This window comes from Mesoplodon mirus (genome assembly GCF_964341445.2).
Source record: "Mesoplodon mirus genome assembly, chromosome: 6".
In the NCBI taxonomy this organism is placed as follows: Eukaryota; Metazoa; Chordata; class Mammalia; order Artiodactyla; family Ziphiidae; genus Mesoplodon; species Mesoplodon mirus.
The window spans coordinates 26,680,048-26,693,199 of record NC_138982.1 but is presented as its reverse complement, the minus strand read 5'-3'; the positions used below and the strand labels follow the sequence as shown (position 1 = coordinate 26,693,199).

At 44.2% G+C, this 13,152-nt stretch overlaps 1 protein-coding gene across 2 annotated transcripts in view; it reads left to right on the top strand.

Moving 5' to 3' along the window:
- The window catches only part of KAT2B (lysine acetyltransferase 2B), a 104,308-nt gene that overhangs the window by 31,312 nt on the left and 59,844 nt on the right, over positions 1–13,152 (top strand). For both annotated transcript variants that reach the window (XM_082624855.1, XM_082624856.1), the window contains exon 2: positions 3,438–3,564. In XM_082624855.1, the coding sequence (XP_082480981.1) occupies positions 3,438–3,564 (127 nt within the window). The remainder of the gene's footprint in view (positions 1–3,437; positions 3,565–13,152) is intronic.

Here is a 13,152-nt window from a genome sequence, read left to right as displayed (position 1 = left end):
GAGAATCTTGAGTCACAGATGCTGGCTCTGGTGGGTTTAATTCTGGTCTATACAGACTTCCTGCCAGTTTTACTTCCTGCCCCGAGCCAGCCTGCCAAAGAAGGAGACTTAGGCTGTGGTTGCTAACCTGCCAAGATGCAAAATCCATCAGGTTTGTCAAAAGCTAAAGGGGTTGCTGAGGCAAACTGAGGACAGACTCCCAAGTCACATGATTCCTCAGCGTCCTGAACTTCAGTCCTTATCCGGTTGACCCCAAACCCTAACATAAATCCTTGGCCTTACTAAGTTAGGAAACCCTTGACTAGACAACTCGGCACATTTATGACAATCCTGTGTTCCCTCGGTGGGCCTTATAAAGTTCTGGATTGTATTAGGAATTATGGTGTTTCTCCATGTGATAGAATGCATCATTGGTCCTGGACTGGAAGTAAACAGAAGAAGGAAATAGGATGATTGCTCATGTAATTTAGGGACAGGAAAATGGATGGACTTTTTTTTTTTTTTTTTTTTTTTACCTTAGTGATTGCCATTAAAGAAAAAGAAAAAAGCAAGTGGGGATGGTTGACCCTAATGACTAAAGGAAAAAGTGAAAGAGAAAGAAATGAGTTTGGAGACACCCTGCCTCATGTCTTTGTGCTCCATTCCTGTCCCTGCTTCAAGCCTGGAGGATCCTGTTTGAGAGGAAGGGAAGAGATCAAGTAACCAGGCTAAAGTCTTTATCATTGCCCGGGAGGCCTTATAGGATTCCCCGCCACGTCCACCTTACCTCGCTGTCTGCGGCTCTTTCCTTTACTTGCTGTGCTGTAGCCGTGCTGGCCTTTGTGTTGAGCAGACCAGGCATGCTTGCCTTTTCGCTGGCTGTTTCCTCTGCCTGGGATGCTCTTCCGCCAGGTCCCTAATGGTCAAGCCTTTGGTTGAATGCCACCTTCTCTAAAAGGCCTGGTTAAAATTGCACATTCGATCTCACTGTCCGCCGAACCCCCTTGTATCCATCGCTCCATCTTTCTTTCCGATCACTGTCACTCTCTGACATACTGTATGATGTGCTTATTGGTGTTGCCTGTTTGCCCTCTCCTGCAGCACCCCAGTGTCAGCTCCTTGAGGACAGGCAGGATCTTTCTTCATTCCCTTCCATACCCAGCAAAAGTACCCGGCCCATAGTAGAACCTCAGCACATACTGTGGTAGTGAGTGACTCAGTATGCATAGTAGTCTTTGTCTGGCTTAGAATGTAGTTCTCCAAACTCAGGGTTTCTGGCTATCACTGTTTTCTCTTCTTAGGTTTGTCCTGCTCTCCTTAATTAACTTGTTTTGTCATCACTTTTCTTTTTCCAACCAAACGCCATTTCGGAAAGGGCAGTGGGATCAGACCAAGCGCTCAGAGAAGCTGGGGGCTGTGGGAGTCCCTTCAAGTAGCTGTCCCATGATTAGAAGAGGAGGGGTCCACTGGGGGGGGGTGTCCCTTAGCCCTCCGGAGACTGTCGGGCTACTTTCCGGGGAGCAGGTTCTCATGAGTGTCCCCCTCAAGAACATGGCCTCGGAGACCTTTCCAAGTCTCTAAGGAGGTGGATGGCTCACGGCAGAGAATTTCAGGGCCTGGCTCAGCTTAGTAGCAGAGCAATGGGGGTAACGGTAGGTCCTGCCTAGTGCCTGGCCAAACAGAGGAGGGTGACGGGGGCTACTGGCGGGGGGCTGCTCTGTTGGGGTACCTGGTGTAAGGCCCTTCCTCGGGCCCATCCTTCCCCATCCGCGCTGTGATGAAATGTGAGGCGCTGTTGGGTTGGGCTTGCCAGGTTCACGGGGCCCCCTGGAGAGCACTTACCATCCAAAGCAGATTTTTCTTCTTCCACCTTGAGCCTTCCTGCCTTACCAATTATTTATTCTTTCTTTTCTTACTCTCCTATATACACGCCTATACTTCAGAAACCGTTCCTCTCTTGGAGAGTTTTCTGTGTGAGGTCAAGGCAGCAGCCATTCTGGAATTTTCTACAAATCAGACTCCTGTTAACTTCAGCCATCTGGTACACGAGGGGATGGAGGGTGGGGTGGGGGGCAGGATCCAAAGCAGGGAGGAGAGACGTCTGAGGGAACAAAAGATCTAACATGAAGCCCAAGCACAGAAATCTACTGCGATTTGTTTCAAGGCCAGTGCTGTCCAGTGGAAGTGTAATGTGAACCACATGTGTAATTTTAAATGTTCTGGTGGTCACATTAAGAAAAGTAAAAAGAAACAGGTCAAATGAATTTTAATATCTCTTATTTAACTCCATGTATCTAAAATATTGACATTTCAACATGTAATGAATATGAAAATTACTGAGACTTTTTTTCCCTCACACCCGTCTTCTAACTCTGTGTATTTTACACCTACAATGCATTTCAATGTACACAAGCCATATTTCAAGTGAGCAATAGCCACACGTGGCCTGTGACTCCCGTATTGGACAAAGCACGTAGAAGGCCCAGAATGAATCTGCCTGTGTCTCATGTTGTTCTAACAATTAACTTTTTGGTTTCCCAGCCACAGCAGATTTGAAGCAGTAAATAAGAGAGGGATGGCGTGGTGAAGGATACACCAGAAGTAGGCAGAATTCTAAGTGGCTTGAGTCATTCAGTGCAAGCCTTCCACATTGCCTTCCACAACTTACGACCCCTGAATACCCAGCATGGTAGCTTGGTAGAGTAGCTGGGAATAATCAATATCTTTCCATCCTTGTCCTCTCCTTCACCACCCAAGTCATCACTGAAATGCTCAATCATATTCGCTGTTCTCTAAGAAGGTATGGAAGTGTGAAGTAAGTGGAGGAAGTTAAGGAAGATTTCTACCAAGCATTGCTAAAATAATAGTATTCTAGTCCAGGAGGCCTGGGAAATACACAGAGGTAGAAATCCCAGACGACGTGGCGAGCCCTGTCCACTTCTACAGCTGGGACCCCCCCCCAAAGGACTTGGAGGACCCTGCACGTGTGGCTTCAACTGCTGTGTCCTTCCTCATGTCCCCAAGATTGCTGACTTCTTCAGTTCTGCGGGGCAGAGTTGCGGCTAGAGCCCCAGCTGTGTTGCAGGGACCTCAGGAGTCTGGCTCATCCCTTTGGGAAGCTTCATGGATGGACTCCCTTGGAATTGACCCCCCATGGAGGCTCGCTTGGGGCGGTGTTACCGAAGTGTATGGGATGGTCCTTTTTCTGAGGCAGTACTTGGATTCCAGCCAGCAGAAAAGAAACCCAAACCAAAAACACAACAAAAAACCCGAAGGCCCAAGTCACACACCTTCTTTGCTTTCTTTCTGTATTCGTTTCTTGTGAATGTAGAGAATATTATTAAGTCTGGAGTGGGGTGGGTAGCTGTCACGTGACTAGAGTGTATTATTCGCGTGTAATACATTCAGTCCATTGCTGCCTGTTACATAACGTTGTTTCTCTATTCATTTTTTTTTAGGCTGAGGAATCTTGTAAATGTAATGGCTGGAAAAACCCCAACCCTTCTCCCACTCCCCCCAGAGCCGACCTGCAGCAAATAATCGTCAGTCTGACGGAATCCTGCCGGAGTTGTAGCCATGCCCTTGGTGAGTTCCTAAATCTTCAAGGAGACCAACGATGTCATTGTTGCCTGCAAGTTCTAACTCACTGAATTCGCGGGTTAACCAGACTTGTACACCTCACCTCCATATGAGGCAACAAAAGAGACTCTTTAGCTTCATGAGTCTGCTGGGGAGGCTTCACGTGGGAGACAAATCCTGCACTGTTTGCATGGATTCCTCATCTGTCTCTTCCCGGTTTTCCCTAAGAGCTGGTTGACTGGGACGGAGTTGGCGGGGGAGTGAGGGAGAAGGGGATTGCCAAATAAGATGAAACGTGGCAACCAAGCTACTTAGATTAACACGTAACATGTCCTGATTCTGATTCTCATTTTTCTTATTATTTTCTGATTCCCTGAACTTTCTGGGAATGCTTCATTTTATCTTCATATTCTTTAGTTTCCTGTGTCTGCTAGCTCTTTTCATCCTTGGGGTTGTGCTTAGTAAATATTTACTTGTGTTTTCCCTTTCAACTTTCTTATCTGTCCCTGCAAGATAATCATTGTCAGCCTGGCCATTTAGACTCTGCCAGAATCAGTCAACAGGCCTGTGCTAATATGTTCTGTGTCCTGATCCTACTTTTAGGATACAGGTTTTCTTTTTAAATTGTATTTTGTTTGAGTGGGTAAGGTTACTGAGAAATTCGTTTTCCCGAGATATTAAAATTCCAGTTCCCAAGGGATCTGGGACTCTTGTACTTATTTTATTTACTTTTCTGCCTTCAGCTATCTGGTCTCCCAAAGAACGTCTCTGTGTACAGTTTACTGTCCAGTGTTGCAAGGACGCAGCGCCAAACATTCTCACTAATGTACTTTGGCCTTTTCCATCTGACCCTTGATAAGGGGGTGGCTCCATTTGTTTATTTATTTTTTTATTTAAACTTTATTTATTTATTTTTGGCTGTGTCGGGTCTTAGTTGTGGCACACAGGATCTTTCATTGTGGCACGAGGGCTTCTCTCTAGGTGTGGCGCATGGGCTCCAGAGTGCCTGGGCTCTGTAGTTGCAGTGCTCTGGCTTAGTTGCCCTGTGGCATGTGGGATCTTAGTTCCCCGACCAGGAATTGAACCTGCATCCCCTGCATTAGAAGGTGGATTCTCAACTGCTGGACCACCAGGGAAGTCTCTATTTATTTAGACTTTTTATTTTATATTGGAGTATAGTTGATTAACAATGTCATGTTAGTTTCAGGTGTACAGCAAAGTGATTCAGTTATACATATACATGTATCTATTCTTTTTCAAATTCTTTTCCCATTTAGGTTGCTACATAATACTGAGCAGAGTTCACTGTGCTATACAGTAGATCCTTGTTGGTTATCCATTTTAAATATAACGTGGGTACATGTCAATCCCAAACTCCCTAACTATCCCTCTCACACACCCTTCCCCTCTGATAACCATAAGTTCATTCTCTACGTCTGTGAGTCTGTTTCGGTTTTGTAAATAAGTTCATTTGTATTATTTTTTAAAGATTCTACCTATAAGCGATATCATATGATATTTGTCTTTGTGTGATTTACTTCACTCAGTATGACAATGTCTAGGTCCATCCATGTTGCTACAAATGGCATTATTTCACTCTTTTTTATGGCTGAGTAATATTCCATTATATACATGTGCCACATCTTCTTTATCTATTCATCTGTCAATGGACATTCAGGTTGTTTTCATGTCTTGGCTATTGTGAATAGTGCTGCTGTGAACACTGGGGTGCGTGCATCCTTTTGGACCATGTTTTTCTCCAGATATATGCCCAGGAGTGGGATTGCAGGGTCATATAGTATGGGTGGCTCCTTTTAGCCATCATCTTTCTCTAAAGCTTCCTGCTGATGTCAGATGGTGGAGCATCAGCCTTCGTTAGCCTGGAGTTAGGTCTAGTCTGAAGTGTTATTTTGTACTCAGCTGGAGAGGATTTCAGTCCTTATAGAGCAAAAAAGTAGATACTAGTGTGATCTCCTCAGGAAGTTACTGCACTGGAGTGACCTTCTGAGAAAAGGAAATAGAGAACATCAATCTCACAAGAGAAATAAAAGCATTGATAATCACATCTATGTGTTGATTTAACTGGTGTCTCAAATAATGTAAGTTCTGAGTTTTGAAGCAGCCAGTGCAAAGGACAGATGCCAAAAGTCACAGGAATATCTTTGCTTTTAACTCACCTTTTCCACTATCGATCCCTGAGTGATGCCCTTTAGAATTGCCTCAGGAAATATGATGCAGTAGAGAACTCCTTAAACACTGGACTTGAACTGTATTTGGTATTGATTGGGAAATCCTATTATCCTACACCAATTAACATTTAAAAACAGAGTCCTTTTTCTTTGTTAGCTGCACAGATTGTCTCCTTTCTGAGCAGGTCAACACACAGGAATGCCCAAAGGCAGAAACAGCCTTTCTCAAAGAAAAGCCAACTTTGTTCCCTTTTATATTTCTTAACAAGCTTTGAAAACAAGTACCCTTATTTGACAATACATAATCGAGAATGGAAAAAAAGGGTACATATCCTTTGACCTGACAAATCCATGCCAGAAAGTTAACGTAAATATAAATTAAGACGTGCCTTCAGATTAAAAGGACAGCTATTATAGCCATATTCATGATATTAAATAAACTAGAAACAATCTAAATATCCCAATGGAGGAGATCCTTGGTTGAATTATGAAAATATATATTATGAAATTCAATATGGCTGTTAACAAAAGGTGTGTTTTCCAGCATGGAATGATATTCTTAATGTATTATTAATGAAAAAAGCATGTCAGAAAGCAGCTTAATTGGAGGACTAAATGACAGGACCCACCAGCGCAAGTTCAAATCCTCGCTCAACAGCCAGTAGCTGTGAGTTGCGGCATATTATGTAATCAGCCTGGCCCTCCAGTTTTTCAGTTCTGAAATGGAGTTAATAATAGTATTTACCTCATGGGAGCGTCGTGAGGATTAAGTGAATGAACACCTATCAGAATTTTAGCACAATACCTGGAAGATTAATGTGTTCTTATTACTCTTATTAGGATTCTTTACTTCAAACAACAGATGGGAACTCTGTCCAGTTTGAATGAGAAAACCGTATTCGTAAGAAGAGTACTGGTCGCTTCCACAAGCCGGAAACAGAGGGAAACCCGGTATCAGGTCCTGGGATCCCAGCTGCAGGAATTCATGGGCCTTCTGTCCAGGACCCTGTATGATTCAGGTCCATTAACCTCTGTCCCTGGGAGTATTGGTTCAGGATTTAAATCATCAGAGGAGGGGCTGATTAGTGTGGTATCTGTCACTCGCCCAGCCCTGAGTTTCACCCTGTGAGAACTACCCGGAAGGTGGTCATTCCCAAATGCAGGGCTGCTGACTTGAGAACAGCTCCATGAGGATAATCTCATTACTTTAGGTTAGATAATATTTTAATACATACGAACAGGAGATGATCTGGAAAGATATATGTTGCATTGCTGACAGTGATTTTCTCAGGGTATTGGGGCTGTAGGCGTTTTAAAAATATTTTCCCCCTGTCGGTTCCTTTCTCTTCTCTATTCGGTTTGCTTTCTTAGAATTGGGATGTCTGCATATTTTCAAATGCTCTTGGAATTACTGCCCGAATGCCATAGATTATTTATTGGTCTTAGTGCTGGGGCTTGAGAAAACTTTTTCCTCTTCTAGAAGGAGGATTATGCCTCCTCCCCAACCCCTTTTTTTAAAGAACCCCCCCCCCGCTTTTTTTTTTTGGCCGGGCTGCAAGGCTTGCGGGATCTTTGTTCCCTGACCAGAGATTCAACCTGGTCCCCCAGCAGTGGGAGCCTGGAGTCCTAACCACTGGACTGCCAGGGAATTCCCTTTAAAAATTTTTATTGTGGAAGCTTCCACATATGTATCAAGGTAGGAAGAATCATTTAATAAACAGCCTTGTATCCATCAGCCAGCTTTAACAATGATTAACATTTGACAATTTCCCTCCCCACTTTTTTTTTTTTTTTTGCCAGGCATCTTTTCTTATTCCTGCACATGACTTCTTAAATATTACCAACAAAGTAGAGGTTGGGGTCTAGGGAATTCTGTCCAGTGTCATGCAAGCTTGAATTCTCAAAAACATTTTGATTTGTATGCACTGTGCTATTTTCACAGTTACTATTCTGAGTATGATGAATTTAGATCCTACAATATATGTAGTGTTCTTGGACTTGTCAAAACAAAACACTCAGGCGTATCGATTGAGATGGTGTCTGTTCTGTTGATTTGCTGTTGGGTGTCCTTTGGCTCAGCCATACACGGTCTTTTGACAGTGAGCTCTGGTTTCACGCGGTCTCCTGACAGCGACTTGCATCCCAGGCGTCCTTGGCCTGCCTTAATTTGATACCCTTGTGTGTCTCCTGGGTGTCAAACGCAGGGCTACTGCAGGCTGATGGGCTGATTAAATAGAAAGAACATTCGGGCAGGAGTTAGAAACTAACAGTTCTACGCCTGGCTTGGCAGTTTACCAGTCCCCTAACCGCTTTGCTGTTCAGTATCTTCATCCACAGAATGCAATTGTTAGTCTAGACCTACGCTGTCTAATACTATAGCCACTTGCTACATTTGGCTAATGAGCCCTTGAATTGTAGCTGCTCTAGATTGAGATGAGCTGTAGGTGTGAAACACAGGTCAGATTTTGAAAGCTTAGTATGAAAAAAAAAGTGAGATATCTCATTAATTTTGATTACATGTTGAAATGATAATATTTTGGCTATTTTGGGTTAATAAAATGTATTATTCAAATCAATTTCACCTGTTTCTTTTTTCAGTGTTGCTACTGGAAAACTTAAAATTACATGTGTGGCTTGCATTATATATCTACTGGATAGTGCTGGCCTAGAACATTCTACTCCATTCTCTGAAATTATTTGATATTTGGGATTGGTATAAGTACATTCAGTTTATAAAAATTTGGCGAAGGATACTAACAAAGTACTTCAGTTGGCCCAAACATGTCTCCTTACTTTAGTATTAATCAAAATTTCTTATTTTGGGACTGCTTGTTTAAATAGCAACCTCCTTTTATGACCAGGACAGTAGGAAACACCATTGTGATCAAAACACAATTGGAATTTTTGTTGTCATTTTGGAGTCCATTGTTCTGAACTGTGCCTGAACATACTGAGTATGAAATTTGACTATTGATCATTTTTTGCAGTTTTAGGAAGGTTTCTGATTTTTTTTCCTTTTTTTTTTTAATTTAATTTTTTTTATTTTTGGCTGCATTGGGTCTTCGTTGCTGCGCGCGGGCTTTCTCTAGTTGTGGCGAGCAGTGGCTACTCTTCGTTGCGATACGTAGGCTTCACTTTGCAGTGGCTTCTCTTGTTGTGGAGCACGGGCTCTAGGTGCATGGGTTTCAGTAGTTGCAGCACGTGGGCTCAGTAGTTGTGGCTCGCGGGCTCTAGAGCGCAGGCTCAGTAGTTGTGGCACATGGGCTTAGCTGCTCCGTGGCATGTGGGATCTTCCCAGACCAGGGATCAAACCGGTGTCCCCTGCATTGGCAGGCAGATTCTTAACCACTGCACCACCAGGGAAGTCCTGGTTTCTGATTGTTTTTTAATGTCATCAGTTTTTTTCTGATACACACACGTATATTTAAACATCACAGAAGTGGAAATTGGTATATATTCCTATGGTTACCTCTGCTTACCTGCTTATTTACGGTAGAAACTTTCCAAGGAAAGTAAACAGTTACACCAGAGCTTATTTCTTGAACAGTATGAAGTATCTTACCAGTATTTTTCTCATGGACTATTGATCCAACATCTCTTCTCTGGCTTTGCCGCATTTGCAAACCCCTTCACCACTTAATCATACCTGGTCCCCATTTACACATGTCCTGGGCAGATACCAAGTGACAGAAGTATGGGGCCCGGCCAGCACACAGACACAGCCGCCTGGGTCAGGTCTGCGTATTCCTCTTGGCTGGGGGTCCTCTGTTTTTCTACACGGGCTTCAGAGTTGTCAGGACCTGTGAGTCTGGTACAGCCGCAGTTAGGGGATAAACCTGGTAGCATTTTTTGTGCTCACCTGATGCAAGTTGTTACTTTTCCCTGTGCTCCTCGGGCCTCAAAGTCCTGTGGATGTTGTCTGAGGGCACCTCCCGCCAGCTCTGCCTGGATTCAGGCTGCTTCTCTGCCTTCTGTGGTTGCATCTGCAGCAGCACCTGGAGGCCCCATTTCCATGCTTGCGCACCTGGCTTCCCAAGAAAGCACTAGCGACCTAATGTGGTCACATCCTCCTGCTTCAGCCCACTGGGCGGCCTCTCATTCTCAGGATGAAGCCCCACTTCAGCTGGGTGTGCGAGGTGGGTCAGGCCTTTCCTCCTCCTGGGTTGCATTTTGGTCCCTGGGCTGCTCCACCTTCTCTGAAGGGTCTGCACACTTCCTCCCACCTCTGCCTTGGATGTGGAGGTGCACAGCACCTGCCATGCCTCTCCTTCTTTCTCTGCTGGGGGAACCCTACTCACCTCCAAGGCCTGACTATCCCAGCCCTTGGCGCAGACAATAAAGGACTTCCTGAAGCTGCACTGCAGTGTTCCTGCTTGTATAACTATAGTTCTCTATACACCCTTATTGGTTTTCTATACTGGACTGGGATGAAGGACTGACTTTTTCTCTAGTTCCTAATACATTTAGTTCCTTGGATGTAATTGGATTGCTTCTTTATTAGTAGATATCCATTACATTTAGTAATACTAAAGAGACGGCTGGTTGCATTTATTTGCGGAGGAGGTTTCATGGTTTATGATGGGTACCTGCCTTGTGCAACATAGTAGCCACCTGTGGCTGCTCGAGTTGAAATGTGCTGCCCTTGGAAAATGCACACCAATTTTGAAGGCTTAGTATGAGAAAAGAAAGTAAAATATTTTTAATATTGAGTACATGTTGAAATAATTTAGTATATATTAGGTTAGATAAAGTATATTAAAATGAATTTCACCTATTTCTTTTTACCTTTTTTAAAGTGGTTACTAGGGACTGCCCTCGTGGTCCAGTGTTTAGGACTCCTTGCGTCCACTGCCGGGGGCCTGGGTTCAATCCCTAGTCGGGGAACAAAGATCCCATAAGCAGTGTGGAGCGGCCAAAAGAAATTTAAAAAAATAAAATAAGTGTTTCTTGACCAACTATTATAAGAAAAAATAAAGTGGTTACTAGAGTATTTAAAAGTGTATATGTGGCTCACATCATATTTCTGTTGGACTGAACTCTCCTAAGGTTCTTACTCTTAAACTACCCTTTTTCTTCATTCCAGATTGAGATTACTAAAGGTGAAACCACTTTTTTTTTTTTTTTTTTTTTTTTTTTTTTTTTGCAGAACGCGGGCCTCTCACTGCTGTGGCCTCTCCCGTTGCGGAGCACAGGCTCTGGACGCGCAGGCTCAGTGGCCATGGCTCATGGGCCCAGCCGCTCCGTGGCATGTGGGATCCTCCCGGACCGGGTCACGAACCCGTGTCCCCTGCATCGGCAGGTGGACTCTCAACCACTGCGCCACCAGGAAAGCCCTGAAACCACTTTTATTTATTTAATTGAAAAAATTCCTTTTAAAAAATTTATTTTTTATTGAAGTATAGATGATTTACAATGTCGAGTTAGTTTCAGGTGTACAGCAAAGTGATTCAGTTTATCTATCTATTCTTTTTCAGATTCTTTTCCATTTTAGGAAACTACTGTTAAATTATAAGCCTTTTGCACATAGTCAATTCAGAAGCTTTCATTGAAAGACTTCATTTGACCTCTTCTAGCCTTGACCTCAAATTCCCATGAACAAAAACTGTATTTGAACAGCTCACAGATCCTACAGATGCTGTGCCGTTTGCTTTCTTTCTGGTCCAGAGGAGCGGAGCTGTGGTAGCAGCCTGCCCAGCAGCAGCCTGTTCCCGCCGCAGGGCGTGTGAGGACTGGCAGGCTGTCCGCAGGAGAAGTGCAGGACAGATCTATGGGGCCAGAGCTGAGTGAGTGAAGGTCACAGCCTGCAGTGACAGTGCGTTTCCTGTTCCCAGTAAGGCCACAGCTGCACTGTGATTCCTGGCAGCAGGTTTTGGCAGGTCGCTCTGGCACCCTGGGTGTTTGCAAGTCTGACTCAGCCCTGCGGGATGGTAGGGTCCACCCTGCTGGGAGGTGCAAGGTGGTGGCCACCCAGTCCTTGACGCACCGCGTCCCCCGCATCCCCCTGCGCCCCATGCCCTGGACACCGTGGGCAACAGCGCTGAGCAGAAGGGAGCTTTTCCCACAAGTCAAGAGTTGGCCATTCTTGGGTAATTATATGGATGCTTTGTACCAGGCTCTTGGAAGTCAATTTGAAATGAAAGTAGGGTCCTTTTACATTTGATTATCAAATTCTAGATGGAAGAATGATTTTTTTTTTTTTTTTTTTTTTTGTGGTATGTGGGCCTCTCCCTGTTGTGGCCTCTCCCGTTGTGGAGCACAGGCTCCGGACACGCAGGCTCAGTGACCATGGCTCATGGGCCCAGCTGCTCCACGGCATGTGGGATCCTCCCAGACCGGGGCACGAACCCGCGTCCCCTGCATCAGCAGGCGGACTCTCAACCACTGCGCCACCAGGGAAGCCCAAGAATGATTTTTTTAAAAAAACTATTTATTTGGAAATAATTTCAAACTTACAGAAAAGTCATGAGAATAGTAACAAGGAGCATCCCATGTATCTTTTGCCCAGATTTACCTCTTGGTAACATTTTGCCCTATTTGCTTTGTCATTTGCTCTCATATGTGTGTTTGCGTGTGCGTGCGTGTGCACACACACACAGATACGCACACAGACTGATATCATATATATGAGTCTGTGCGTCTGTGTGTATTTGTATGTATTATACTTTTTTCCTGGACCATATGAGAATAAGTTGCATTTACATCATGGTTTTTTCCTCTTAAATACATAAGTATGTATTTCCTAAATTTAAGGATATTCTTTTTTTTTTTTTTTTTTTAATTTTTAATTTTTTTGGCCACACCTCACTGCATGCAAGATCTTAGTTCCCCGGCCAGGGATCAAACCTGGACCACGGCAGTGAAAGCGCCAAGTCCCAACCACAGGACCGCCAGGGAATTCCCAGATATTCTTTTACATAACCTCAGTTTAGTTACCAACTTCAGTAAATATTAACATTAATGTAATACTTAATCTACTGCTTGTATTCCAGTTTTATAGTTGACCCCAAAATGTCTTTTAGAGCGTATTTTCCTCTCCATTAAGCACCCAGTCTAGAATTACGTATGTATTTAGTTGTCATGTGAACGGAAAACAGTGAGTCTTCTCACACCCAGCACTTCCGGAACGCTTCTGACACCAGATGTGCAGGTTTTTCCACATTGAGCAGTTCTCCAGCTCTCCATCAGACACTGACTGGGTGTCCTGCGACTTAACTGGATTCTGATACTATCTGCCTGTAGTTAGCACAGACCCCACAGGGTAAGGGCTCAGATGCCGATCCCAAGTTCAGGCCCTGACCCGTGCTTCTGACCGATCGGCTGTATATCAGAGGTTCCTACGGCCCCCTCGTCGAGTTGGATGATTTTCTAGAGTGGCTCACAGTTCTCAGGAAAACAGTTTACTTAC